Source organism: Bos grunniens, chromosome 12 (genome assembly GCF_055505025.1).
Source record: "Bos grunniens cultivar Pamir isolate PY7600 chromosome 12, Bosgru_T2T1.0, whole genome shotgun sequence".
Lineage (NCBI taxonomy): Eukaryota > Metazoa > Chordata > Mammalia > Artiodactyla > Bovidae > Bos > Bos grunniens.
This window is the reverse complement of record NC_141176.1, coordinates 77,171,322-77,186,116: the sequence shown is the minus strand read 5'-3', so window position 1 is coordinate 77,186,116 and position 14,795 is coordinate 77,171,322. Positions and strand designations below refer to the sequence as shown.

The 14,795-nt window shown below is 43.1% G+C and overlaps 1 protein-coding gene across 1 annotated transcript in view; it reads left to right on the top strand.

Annotated features, from left to right (window-relative positions):
- Nucleotides 1-14,795, top strand: part of LOC147361937 (ATP-binding cassette sub-family C member 4-like) — a 165,705-nt gene that overhangs the window by 43,414 nt on the left and 107,496 nt on the right. Inside the window, 4 exon segments of the mRNA XM_086330255.1 lie at nucleotides 1,477-1,566; nucleotides 3,346-3,537; nucleotides 12,762-12,856; nucleotides 13,078-13,164. Coding sequence (XP_086186381.1) covers nucleotides 1,477-1,566; nucleotides 3,346-3,537; nucleotides 12,762-12,856; nucleotides 13,078-13,164 — 464 coding nt within the window.

Below are 14,795 nucleotides of genomic sequence, written 5' to 3'. Positions count from 1 at the left end.
GCATACCAAACTTCCCTGTCCTTCACCATTTTCCCGGAGCTTGTTCAAACTTAGGTCCATCGAGTCAGTGATAACATCCAACCATCCCATCCTCCGTCATCCCATTCTCCTCCTACTTTCAATCTTCCCCAGCATCAGGGTCTTTTCCAATGAGTCAGCTCTTTGCATCAGGTGGACAAAATATTGGAGCTTCAGCTTCAGCATCATTCCTTCCAATGAATATTCAAGATTGATTTCCTTTAGGATTGACTGGTTTGATATTCTTGCTGTCCAAGGAACTCTCAAGAGTCTTCTCCAACACCACAGTTTAAAAAGATCAATTCTTCTGCACTCAGCCTTCTTTATGGTCCAATTCTTACATCCATACATGACTACTGGAACAACCATAGCTTTAACTATATGGACCTTTGTTGGCAAAGTAATGTCTCTGCCTTTTAGGTTTATCATATCTTTTCTTCCAAGCAGCAAGCATTTTTAATTTCATGGCTGCAGTCACTGTCTGAAGTGATTTTGCAGCACAAGAAAATAAAATCTGCCACTGTTTCCACTTCCTCTCTTTCTATTTGCCATGAAGTGATGAAACCAGATTCCATGACCTTAGATTTGAGAATGTTGAATTTTAAGCCAGCTTTTTCACTCTCCTCTTTCACCTTCATCAAGAGGCTCTTTAGTTCCTCTTCACTTTCTGCCATTAGAGTGGTATCATCTGCGTGTTTGAGATTGTTGATATTCTGCCAGAATTCTAGATTCCATTTTGTGTTTCATCTGGCCTGGCATTTTGCGTCATGTAGTCTGCATAAAAGTTAAATTAGCAGGGTGACAATATACAGCCCTGACGTACTCCTTTCCGAATTTGGAACCAGTCTGTTATTCGTTTCGTCCTAACTGTTTCCTCTTGACTTGCATACAGGTTTCTCAGGTGACAGGTAACATGATCTGGTATTCTCATCTGTTTATAAATTTTCCACAGCTTGTTGTGATCCACACAGTCAAAGGCTTTAGCATAGTCAATGAAGCAGAAGCAGATATTCTCTGGAGTTCTCTTGATTTTTCTGTGATCCAACACATGTCAGCAATTTGATCTCTGGTTCCTCTGTCTTCTCTAAATCCAGGTTACACATCTAGAAGTTCTCTGTTCATATACTGCTGAAGCCTAGGTTGAAGGATTTTGAACATTACTTTGCTAGCACGTGAAATGAGCGCAATTGTGTGGTAGTTGGAACGTTCCTCTCTCCGTATGGGAATCTAGTCAAAGAAGGAACCTTCCTAAAGTTAGCTAAAGCTGCCTCAGATCCCCAAAGAGATAAGATTTGATGAAGAGACCTCCAGGACACAATATCTTAAAACAGGAAAGAGAAAAATGTGGGTTATATTTTGCATATCAGTTATGTTGACTATTGTTATCTTTTCCCCTTTGTAAAACAATTTGTGTTACTTTATTAAAATGGGTACCTTTTTATAAACTTTAATTTGTAGGCATCAGAGACCCCAACCCTACAAGGCCTTTCCTTTACTGTCAGACCTGGTGAACTGTTAACTGTGATTGGACCTGTGGGCGCAGGAAAGGTAAGCTGTGATGCCTTTGTCAGCTTGATGCAACTCCACAGCCCCTGTTCAATCCTCAGAGTGGAGCCCAGAGCCGAGTATGACTCAGTTTGAATTGAGTGTGTCTAGAACAGTGTTTCTCTAGTGTTTCCATGAAATACTCATTTTACAAGAAGGTTCTGTGGCAAATAAATCAGGATAAATGCACATTGTCTTTTCCTTCTTGGTGCTTCACATGGCCCAGTTGCAAATTGCTTGTGGGGAATTTGGACATCTCAGTGAAGGAAACTGTTTATGTGACAGCTGTTCAGCATGGACAGAGACAATGAGGACTCCTTTTCATCTTGTGGCCCCTCCGGGAAGTCTGGAGGTCATAAAAATCTTCCCGGAAACTTTGAGTATTTCCTCCTGTGACTTGATGTGATCTTGTCGGTGCACGTGGAGTGAATGTGCAGCCACGTGCTGGAGATAAAGATACAGACGGAGCAAGACCCCAGCTCTCTGCCTTTCAGAGGCAACCAGGTTCTGGGGCGAGACAGACATGCAGACATATTATTTCAGCCCAGTGTCGTGAGCGCTCTGATGGTGTGGATACATACCACGTCTGTGTGATGTTGAAGATCTGAAGGAAATGTGCACATGCACAACAAACAACAAAACAACAAAAAACAGCAAACAAACAACAAAATACAGAAATCTACATGTGGGATGTGGGGTTCCCTGCTGGCTCAGTGGTATAAGAGTCCACCTGCCAATGCAGAAGACACAGGTTTGATCCCTGGTCTGGGAAGATCCACATGTGGAGCAACTAAGCCCGTGCACCACAACTATTGGGTCTGTGCTCTGGAGCCTGGGAGCTGCAACTGCTGAGCCCATGGGCTGCAGCTGCTGAAGCCTGCCCACTAGAGCCTGTGCTCCTTAACAAGAAAACCCGTGCACTGCAATGAAGGCCCAGTGCAAACAAAAATAAATAAAATTAGAATTGTGGTACAGCAGAAACCAATACAACATTGTAAAAGATAAATGAAAAATAAATAAAAGAACTCAAGATAAATAAAATTATTTTTAAAAATGTGGGAGTGTGTACATGTGCTGATTTCCTCTGTGATAGACTTTTGCTCTGCAGACACAGCCCACTTCAGAGTTCTTTCAGGTAATCATCTTTTGATATATTCTTCACACATAGCTTTTTAAGAACAAGTGTTTGTCAAGTAAAAGATACCCAGATGCAGGAGCAACTAAATTAAACATCAGACATAGAAAATACACATCCTGCTGGGCTGCTCTGCTAGAGAAGGATGTTAACATTCTTAATTACTCTTTCCTGAGTAGAACTTCATTTGAAGGATACTTGGGCAGAGTAGATTGTTTATACTGTGGTTATACTATATTCCCTGGTGGCTCATATGGTAAAGTCTGCCTGCAGTGTGGGAGACCCAGTTTCGATCCCTGGGTTGGGAAGATCCCCTGGAGAAGGAAATGGCAGCCCACTCCAGTATTGTAACCTGGAAAATCCCATGGACAGAGTAGTCTGGTGGGCTACAGTCCATGGGGTCACAAAGAGTTGGACATGACTAAGCGACTTCACTATACTATTAATATATTCCTTATCAGTCATTGTTTTCTTTGACCATTTGGGTTATTTTCTTTTTTTGAATCAACTGCGAGGGCTGTACTTTATCCTGTTGAAGGAAAAGGTTCTATCCTGTATCAAGCACCAGGGTGGGGTCGGCTGCACTGCGGGGTGTGTTCCGCCCTGAGTGCTGCCTGTTCACATGTGTGTGTTGCCGTCTGTTTCAGTTGTCACTGTTACGTGCTCTGCTGGGGGAGCTGCCCCGGAGCCAGGGGCAGGTCCACGTGCACGGGAGGGTCGCGTATGTGCCTCAGCAGCCCTGGGAGTTTCCAGGAACTGTGAAGAGTAATATTTTATTTGGGAAGAAATATGACAAAGAACGATATGAAAAAGTAATAGAGGCTTGTGCTTTGAAAAAGGTGAGTAATGACGTTTGAGTTGCGTTTACTTGAATTTCAAATAATGATAGTGTTGATTTTAAACTACAAGGTTTGTCAAAAGTTCTTTTTAACAAAATGGAAAGATTTTTGAATGTTGCTTAATTTTTAAAGTTGGTCTTCTGGGTTTTTATGCAGGCGTATTTACATATGCTGTCCTTTTAATGTTTGTGGGATAATGACACTTACAGAATGCCTTTGGTGGGGGGGTTTGGGGTGGGGCGGGGATTGTTTCATTCTGTGAAGTTTCATTAGCTTTTAACTTTTTTAATGGAAAGCTATACAAATTTACAAAACAGAGAGCACAGTGTAATGAACCCTTCAGGTACCACCCCCAGCTTCAGCCGGAATCAGCTGGTGGCCAGTCTCGCTGCATCTCTACCCCTGCCCTCTGCCAGCCCCACCCCCACCCAGAGTATTGAGGAGCAGATCCTAGACCTCAGATCAGTTCATCTGTAAACACTTCATTGGTTTTCTGTAAAAGATAGTAAAGCCTTTGGGGTAAAAATATCACTATATTTCACCTGAAAAAATATATTTCACCTGAATGTCATCAACCTGCTAGTGTGTGTTTGCGTGTTTTTGATCATCTCACTGAGAAATCTCCTTCACCACTGTTTGAACCCACATAAGGTCTGCCCCTGTACTTAGCTGATGCTTCCTTGTTCCCTTTCAGTCTGTGAGTGTCTCTCTCCACTTCATTTTTGACTTGTAATTTATCATTTAAGGAAACTGGAATGCTTAAACATTTCTTTTTAATACTGCATCATTTCACTGAGGGAGATTATTTTCAGAAATGGCATTGCGTTTCACGGAAATGATGAGATGAAAGGTTTAACTGTATGTTGGGATTTAAATAAGATTAGTGAATAAATGATGAGAACTAAACTGATAGGAGAATACAATTTGGCAAAAAGAAAGGGAAAAAAGTAAATAACGTTAAATACTGTGTTACTCTCTTGGGTTATAAAAGTCAGTGAATAATAGTGTTAAAGGGCTCTCCACCACCCCCACCCCTGGGTTCTGTTCAATGCAGTCTGGAATTCCAGTGTTCTCTTGTACTGTGAGGAAAAGGCAGAGACAGATCTTCAAAGGTGTGGTGGTGAAGACTCCAAACCTGCTTTGTGAGGAAATGGTAATTCTCCTCAAAAAATTACTTGAATATCATAGGTTTTATCAGGTGAGCGTGTGTGTGCTAAGTCACTTCAGGTGTGTCCGACTCTGCGGCCCTATGGACTGTAGCCTGGCAGGCTTATCTATCCATGGGATTCTCTAGGCAAGAATACTGGGTTGGGTTGCCATGCCCTCCTGCAGTGGATCTTCCTGACCTAGGGGTCAAACCCTTGTCTCTTATGTCTCCAGCATTGCCAGGTGGATTCTTTACCACTAGTGCCAGCTAGGAAGCCCTGTATCAAGTAAGTAGCATTTTACAATGATATGAACAGACAGAATTGCTTGTTTAATGGGCTTGTTTCTTTATTCTGTGTTCTTGTTCATGGGTGATTGTGCATTTGCAGAAATGATGTTAAATTAGCAGGAATGAGCTAGAGTTTTATTAAATGGTGTAGATTCCATGTAAGAAAAGAAGGGACAGCAAAGGTAGCACAGTGAGAACAGTAGCTCCCATTTATTCAGAGTCCATGTGCAAAGCCTTTTTCTGTCTTTCACACGTGCACATGCACACAGATAATTTAGATTTATGTATTATTCATTCTTTATGAGCGTCTTCGATATTCCCTTCCTCACTTTATAGTTAGTATAACTGAGGCCTGGAGCAATGAGACACCTCATCTCTACATTTGCAGCTCAAGTTCAGATCCCAGGGAGCTGATGCTTTGCAACAGCCTCGTGGGGTGACTGGACCAGTAACACGGGCAGTGTTCTGGGGCTTTACCCTCCCTGGGGCAAGTGTGCAGCACAGACTCTGGTGGGAAGGGGACCTGCAGGACTGGGCTGCACAGTGATTCTTCTGTATGGGATGTGACATTTCTATAAACATGGACTGCTCTCCTGTTCTTGTGCGTAGTTGGGACATGGAGTTTGGGCCTCTCATGCCCATCCCATCCTTGGCAGGAAGGGAGGCCCAGAGTGGAGAAGTAGCGGAGAGGAGAGTTCTGGCCCCAGCTTCATCACTTGCCTGCTGTCACTCTGGACATGTCCTGTTACCTGCCTGGACCTCTGATGTTTCTGCAGCAAAATGAGAACATTGGGTCAGAGGGTTTCCAGGAGGTTTTGTTGCTGCTCTGAAATGTCATGTATGACTCCAGTTAATAAGAGGTCAGCAAGATCTTTATGATACCTGAGAACTACCTAGTAAGTTAAGAGAGCCTCTGGCTGTCTCCTTTTGGATTCCAGGTATCAGAGGATGGTCATAAGGCAATCACAGGAAATAGTAGCGTCCTGGAATTTAGTCTGGCCTGTAGACACAGAGATAGCATGTGTGGTAGAAAAGGCTTGGCCAGGCTTCCCTCATAGCTCAGTTGGTAAAGAATCTACCTGCAATGCAGGAGACCCCAGTTCAATTCCTAGGTCGGGAAGGTCTGCTGGAGAAGGGATAGGCTACCCATTCCAGTATTCTTGGGCTTCCTTGTGGCTCAGCTGGTAAAGAATCCACCTGCAATGTGGGAGATTCAGTTCGAGCCCTGGTTTGGGAAGATGCCCTGGAGAAGGGAAAGGCTACCTACTCCAGTATTGTGGCCTGGAGATTTCCATGGACTATAGTCCATGGGGTCGAAAAGAGTCGGACAAGACTGAGCGACTTTCACTTTCACTTTGGAGAGAACCAGTTCCTGGGTAGTAACTCCAGATATTTGTCTCAGTTTCCATTCTTATTAAATGGGGGACGGTTGGGGTTACTGTAAAGACTACAGAAAATGCCTGTGAAATGTAAACAAACCAGAGTTTCAGTTAATGGTTGCTATCGGTATCATTCTAACCTTTTCCTCTCCATCCATTTATCCATCCATATAAATATAACAAAGATTTCTCCTTACCCCTACATCCCCCACATCCTGGAGGAAAAGCCATAAAAATGCAACATTTATTTTTTAAAAAATATTTATTTAAATTGGAGGATAATTATAATATTGTGATGATTTTTGCCATAGATCAACATGTATTGGCCATGGGTATACATGTGTCCCCCTATCCTGAACCCCCGTCCGACCTCCCTACCCACCCTATCCCACTGGATTGCCCCAGATTACTGGCTTTGGGTGCCCTGCTTCATGCATGAAACTTGCACTGGTCATCTATTTTACTTATGGTACTGTACATGTTTCAATGCTATTCTCTCAAATTATCCCACCATCACCTTCTCACCTGAGTCCAAAAGTCTGTTCTTTACACCTGTGTCTCCTTTGCTGCCCTGCGTGTAGGATCTTCATCACTGTCTTTCTAAAAGCAACATTTTTATATAACATATGTTAGTAGCAACTGGATGTATTATACTAGAACTTATTGAAGTAACTATTTAAGTTCATTGAGCTGAAAATTTTTCTGTAACAAAACAGGGAGACGTGAAGTAATCAGATTGCGATGTTGATTCAGGCTAATGACATCAACTCCAAGGTCTAGGAGTCAGAAGGTTCAGGAATTGAGTTTCAATCATTCTATTGACCAGATGTTTGGTTTTGGTTTTTTTGATCCTTACAAGCCTGTTTCTTCATCTGTAAAATGGAGAAAACTATCAACCTCATGAGGTTTTTTTTGAGGATGAAATGTGGTCATCATTTTAAAGCACCTGATTGCTAGGGACCTAACAAGTACTCTGTAAATGAGTTTTAAAATAAATTAATTCTTAATTATAAGCTCGGCCAGATTCTGGAAAATATATCTATAAAATGTGACATGTAAGAAAGAAGTATTTAACTTCTTATGGAAGAGTATTTAGCTTCCATTATTCAAGTTGATATTTCTATAGGTGCTCTACACATAGTACATTATGTAAATCAACAATAACGATATCCTGTCACCCAGTATAGTATGTAACATTTGTTACATGTTATCCTTAAGCCATTTGAAAATGTTTAGTGAACATGTATTTAAAGGTATCAAATTGATAAATTCTAGTTTAATATTTTTCCACATAGATCACTTACTTGGACATTTCTTTTCAGACTGCTTTGACAATCATCAGATAATAAGTTTATTGATACTTATATGTCTAGGTATAGAGGCCTTCAAGTCTTGAGTTACTTTATTGAGTTGTCTTCATTTCACATATACCTTCAGTCACCATCTGGGCAGCATGATGTGAAAGAAAAGAAGGCTCTGAACTGACATGAGCTGGTTCACATTCCAGCTCTTCTGTTTAACAGCTGAGCAGTGATGTAACCTCACTCAGTCTCAGTTTCCTCATCTGTGAAATGGGGCCAGTACTTACTGTGCATCTTGCTGTGAGGATTAGAGATAATGAGCATCAGGGTCCAGCACAGAGCTTCATGCACAGATCTTACGCAACAAGAGTTGAGAGAAGCCATGTGCACATGTACAAATGATGGAGCAGAATAAGATGGTCCTTCCTGAGACGTGAGAGATGAGAGCCTTGGAAACCCAGCAGGAAGAGAGATGAGTGCAGGATGGTTTCATAGGAGAGTGAGTTTGGGGTGAGCCTAGAAAATGGGCAGGATATTGACAGGTCGTGAGAGAAAGAGCAATTCCAAATGGAAGAAAAGCTGTGAAGGAGGCAGGGCCTCCTGCTGTTTGACTCTGGAACCCAGCCCTCCTCTGCCAGGGCCTCACATCTGGCCCTCATTAACCATTTCAGCAGTCTGCTCCATGGTGCTTCTACTGTAAGTCTCCACCATTGCTGAAGGGCCCTTGATGTACTTCTGGATGGATGGCACCAAACCAGCATCGCCTTTTCCTAGTTCGCCTCTAGTTTGTGTGTCTGCTGTTCAGTGAGAATTGATTAAATTTGGGGGTTTCCCTGGTCGCTCAGACAGTACAGAATCTGTCTGAAATACAGGAAGACCTGGGCTCACTCCCTGGGTTGGAAATATCCCCTGGAGAAGAAAATGACAACCCACTCCAGTATTCTTGCCTTGGAGAATTCCATAGACAGAGGAGCCTGGTAGGCTATAGTCCATGGGATCACAGAATTGGAACATGACTGAGTAACTAACACTTACTTACTTAACTTTGAGGTAACAAATAGGAATAAGAGCACTTTCCTGTCAGTGGAAGGAACTGTAATATATGCTCAGCTCAGGCTTTTCCCCTTTAATCTAATCAGAATACGTTGGCTGACAAATCAACTCTACTTGGTTTTACTTCAAATCCTCCAAAATGTTTTTCCCCTTGGTGGCTTGTTCATATATAATTTTCAGAGTCAACAACACAGTCAAAGTATTATTACCAGACTCAGAGATAATTTCTTAGGTCCTGGAAAGAGAGACCATGAGTGCTTTTTCTAGAATGTGGTTAAGATTTCTGTATTAAAATGTGGGGCTATTTTAAGAAGAAAACCATTTGAACAACATAGAATCAAAGCATAAAAACTAAGCGGAACAGTTTGCAAGGACTCTCAACAGGGAAAGAGAGGCCAAGTAATTCTATGTGTGGGCATGAGACTGAGAACATAACATAGCTCATTTTTTCAATGAAAACCCAAAGCAAGAGATGGTATTAATTTCTGAGCTCAAGAAAGAAAGAATGTGAGGTAATTATAAATTATCACAGCAGAGCATTTGCTGCCTTTCATCAGATGCACCTCCATTAAGATTTGAGTGAGTGGAGAACCTGTGTGTGTCTGTGTCTTTATGGTTGTCAGGGAGAGTTATGATGGAGTCTCTTTCTTCCATGGTGGTCATGTGCTTTGTATGTTATGATTCACACTGTAAACAGGGTCACATTGTTGCCTTGGTGAGAAAATAGGAATCAGTCACCAACAGCAAGTTATAATCAACTCATGCCCATTTTTCATTTGTGGAGGTGTTCACACAATTCTTTAGATTCTCACAGCACCCTTGAGTTCAGTGACTCTGATTTCTGCAGCACATTCTATAGCAGAGGAAAATGAGACTTAGGGAGATCAAAGGACTTGTTTGTCCTGGTGACACCAGTGTGCTACTTGCTTTCTCCCCAAGTTTGCTGCAGTAGAGACAGAAAAGTGAGGGCTTCACCTGCACAAAGGTACTGCTGTGCATCCTATGTTGAGGCATGGGGGGTTTAGTAGATAAAACTCCAAACAAACCCTGTCTGTGACAGAATGTGCCAATTGATAATTGCAGGCAACCTAAGACTTCTAATGAAATACCATGTAACTTAAGTCTAAGGCAGAGGAACCAGGGATCAAATTCCCAACATCTGTTGACTCATAGAAAAAGCACAAGAATTCCAGAAAGCATCTACTTCTGCTTCATTGATATGATAAAGCCTTTCACTGTATGGATCACAAAAAAGGGTGGAAAATTCCTAAAAGAGATGGGAATACCAGACCACCTTACTGGCCCCCTGTGAAACCTGTATGGAGGTCAAGAAGCAACAATTAGAACTGGACGTGGAACAGCGGACTGATTCCAAATTGGGAAAGGAGTACAAGGCTATATATTGTCACCCTGCTCATTTAACTTATATGCAGAGTACACCATGTGAAATGCCAGGCTGGATGAAGCACAAGATGGAATAAAGATTGCTGGGAGAAATATCAATAATCTCAGATATGCAGATGACACCACACTTATAGCAGAAAGCGAAGGGAAACTAAAGAGCCTCTTGATGAATGTGAAAGAGTAGAGTGAAAAAAATTGGCTTAAAACTCAACATTCAAAAAACTAAGATCATGGCATCCAGTTCCATCACTTCATGGCAATAGATGGGGAAACAATGGAAACAGTGATAGACTTTATTTTCTTGGGCTCCAAAATCACTGCAGATGGTGACTGCAGTCATGAAATTAAAAATGTTTGCTCCTTGGGAGAAAAGCTATGACAAACCTAGACAGCATATTAAAAAGCAGAGGCATTAATTTGCCAACAAAGTTCCATCTAGGCAGGGCTATGGTTTTTCCAGTAGTCATGTATGGATGTGAGAGTTGTATCATAAAGAAAGCTGAGTGCAGAAGAATAGATGTATTTGAACTGTGGTGTTGGAGAAGACTCTTGAGAGTCACTTGGACTTCAAAGAGATCAAACATGTCAATTGTAAAGGAAATCAACCCCAAATATTCATTGGAAGGACTGAAGCTCCAATACTTTGACCATCTGATGGGAAGAAACGAGTCATTAGAAAAGACCCTGATGCTGAAAAAGATTGAAGGCAGGAGGAGAGGGCATGACAGAGGATGAGATGGTTGGATGGCATCCCTGACTCTGTGGACATGAGTTTGAACAAGCTCCACGAGATAGTAAAAGACAAGGAAGGCTGGAGTTGAGTTCCATGGATCACAAAGAGTCAACCACAACTGAGTGACTGAACAACTTCTTAAGCCTGATTTCTATCGCGTCATTTTGGGAATGTACTTGTCATCTATTCTCTTTTTTCCCCATGGTACCCTGGGGAAAATAGGCTGATTTGTCTATTTACTTCTTAAATAATATTCAAATATAACTTTTGATTGATTCCGAGATCCTCAAGTTACAACTTTATTTCCTTCTTAGCTTTGAGTTTTCCTGCTTTCACAGACAAGTATCTACTTAGTCCAGCTGATCTGCTTGGTGTCCCTCGAGCACACTGTTTCTTTCCTTTTGGTTTTCCTGCTCAGCTTGCTCTTTCTGCTCCCATTTCTTGTACAGACCTTGTCTGTCACTCACTTTAAGTATCACTGTGAAGACTTGGGTCAGGTGTTATCCCTTCTCTGAAAGTGGGAAGCTGAGGCAGAGATCAGTAAAATGTCTTTTTAAGAGACACTCATTCCTTGATAAAAAGAAGTCCTGTGCCTTTGCCAGCCTCACACCTGTGTCTCTAGAACAGACCTTCACACTTGCATGTCCAGCTGCAATGTAACATCACCGAGAGGTCATCTCAGCTTGTCCACAAGCGAAGTCCCCTAAACCTGTACCCACCATCTTCTCCAGCTCAGTAAATGGAGACCCTGTTCTTCCCCTTCCTTATGCCCCAAATACCACATTCTCCTCTTACAACCCACACCCATCCTGTCAGCAGATCTTTTGGACTTCGCCTTCAACATGTGCCTGGAGTGTAACCCCATCTCTCCATTCCCACTGCTCTCACTCTGGTCCTGACCACTGTCATCTCTCACCTCGATTATTCCAGTAACATTCTCACTTGTATCTACCCACACCCTTCCCCACTTACTGTCTTTTTCTGTAAAGCACAGGAGTGATTCCTTAAAACCTCAAATAGGTCCAACCTTCCCCTCCTCTTCTTACTAGAGTGACCCCAGGGTCCTCCTGCTCTGTCTCTGCCCTCACGCCCCTCATTCTTACTCTGCTCTGCTCTCCTGCCTCCTTGTCCTGAACGTCTTGGGCATCTACCCATGGTCCCTGCACTCGCCCCTCCCTCTGTGTGGAGCAGCCTCTCCAGGTCTGCCTGAGCCCCTGCCCCTCCCCCAGATCTGCTCACACTGGCTCTGAGCCCTCACACCCCAGTGTGGACTCACTTCCCTCCTTCACTCTCTGTCCCCCTGAGCCAGTTCCTTTTCCTTCCTGTCCTCAGTACTTGTGCTCAGGTTATTTTCCATATTGTCCACCTTCCATCATGGAAAGAAACTCTAGGAGGTTTGTTTCTTCACAACCGAGTTCACTGTGCCCAGAGCAATGCCTGTCATACAGTAGGTCCTCAGTAAATACTGTTAAAATGGTCAAATGCGTACATGCTTTCCCAAACTACAGAATGAAAACAGATAAACACTGAGATTTTTTTTTTTTTTTTGCATTTTCAAGGTCACAGTTTAGTTACTCTGACTTATACCCACTGCTGTCGCTTCCCAGGTCACTCGGTGGTAAAGAATCCACCTGCCAGTGCAGGAGACGCAGGAGACACTGATTCAATCCCTGGGTCAGGAAGATCTCCTGGAGGAGGAAACAGCAAACCACTCCAGTGTGGTTTCCTGGAGAATCCAATGGACAGAGGAGCCTGACAAGTCCTAGTCCACAGGGTTACAAAGAGTTGAATATGACTTATCAGCTGAGCATATATGCATGTTAATCAAATACTTGTATGAGGAACTAATGCTAAAACTGTAAGATGGTAGTAGAACACAATTTATATCTTTTTCTTTTTCCCCTTTCCTATCTGTATAGGATTTACAGCTTTTGGAGGAAGGAGATCTAACTGAGATAGGAGACAGAGGAATCCCGCTGAGTGAAGGACAGAAAGCCCGGGTCAGCCTCGCCAGGTAAACGGGGTTTCAGTTGCCATCCGCCCCTCCTCCTCCGCGGCTCCTATCGGACATGAGCACACAGACCCCGCTCACCGGTGGGCCGGTGTGAAGCAGGGTCTTGGCCCTTTCCCTGGGTTTGTAGAAGAAACATGAAGTTGTTGGACACCATCATGATTCAGAGATGAGACCCAGGGAGTGTGAAGTGTCGTCTCCTGGCGTCTCTCTATGTTTTCTAGAGCCGTGTATCAGGATGCAGACATCTACCTCCTGGACGATCCGCTCAGCGCAGTGGACGCAATAGTCAGCAGGCACTTGTTCGAACAGTGAGTTTGCTCCTGTTTTCTATCGTTTCTTCTTTTCAAGTGCCCTACAGAGATGATGGAAGAGAGCTCAGAAAGGTCTTTATGCTCCAGGAGACTCAGCTCCCTCTGCCCTGGTGTCCCTTCCTCCCCTCCCTTCCATCTGCAGAAGATCCATTGTAGAGAAATCTTGCCTCATGAAGAGGTCAGGACAGGAAATACAGCAGGTGTTTCCAGTGTGTGGGGGCCAGTGGGGTCCATGCTTTAGAGAGTCAGGGATAGATAGCAGTTTCCCTCCTGCTACTTGCAATTGATTACCAGACACTCCAGGTGGATCCAGACCCCAGGAATAAGAAAGACGATATAAGGTTTTAAAATCAGAGAGAGAGACTCTATAACCTGGTACTTGGCTGCTAGTTTTTTCCCTCCATTATTTGCTTAAGGCACATTAGAAGTGAAGTTTTCAGTACTGACATAGGGCTTCCATGGAAAGACCCTGTTGGTTTATGCTTTTTATTCTATCACTTTGGAAATAAAGTCTTTATTAAGTCTAGACTTAATGAAGTCTAGAATTTGAGAATCATGTATTCCACATCTGAGTATGATTTCAATTATTTCATGTTATTTCATGGATGCTTACTAGAATTAATACTTAGACCTACAATGTAGTGTCACCTATAATCTGGCTTAAGTCTTGACTCTCATTCCTGTTTCTAAAATGTAGAACTTGTCAGTGGATCCTGGTTGGCTACACAATGACTAAAGCAGAACAACTCTGATTCTTTTCTGTGTATAATGTGTCCTAACGCACACTGACTGAGGCCTCTTATGGAGTCTAGACTGGCCTTTTTGAAAGCCTTGAGAACTTGTTTTTCTTCTAAAACAGCCTTCACATCTCCCTCGTGGTCAGGTTGCTTGCTGTTGTTCACTTTGTTAAAGCCAGTGAGCCTTCCATCTACACTTATAAACACCCTGCTGTGTGCACTGAGATCAATGCCTTTACAGATGTTACTGCATAAACCTCTTAGTTTACAAGAAGGATGGTGAGCCAGGAGATGGGAAGGACCCACACTGGGCAGAATAAGGGAGACTAGGACGCCCAGCTCACGTGGAGCTTGTTAAGACAGATGCCTGGGAAAAGCTCAGCCTAGTCAGGGTTTAAATACAGGATAGTAAGTGCGGAATGTAAAGTGGAAGTGTCAGCTGGAGGCTTTCACTGAAGTTGGAAAGCTCCCTGTGCCCAGGGCTGGGCAGGAAGTACCCTGGGGGCCTGAAGGCGGGGCAGGTGTGTGGAGGCTGAGATGAGGACCCAGTCCTTTGCTGAAGAAAGAGTAGAAGAAGCTCAGGTGTGGAGGGAGGCGAAAGTAAGGCTGTGAGGAAAATAGCAGGCATGTCCTTGCCTGGAGGAGGCGGGGTGTGCAGCAGAGAGGAGCTGTTTGGGAATTCTCTCCGTCAGGTCCTGTGTTTCTAGAACTGTGTCTGTCCAGGCTGCTCTCATAGGACACCAGAGCTGGGTGGCTTAGAAATAACAGAAGTCTAGGAGGGAGGAGGGTTCAGGATGGGGAACACATGTATACCTGTGGCAGATTCATTTTAATATCTGGCAAAACTAATACAATTTTGTAAAGTTTAAAAATAAAATAAAATTAAAAGAA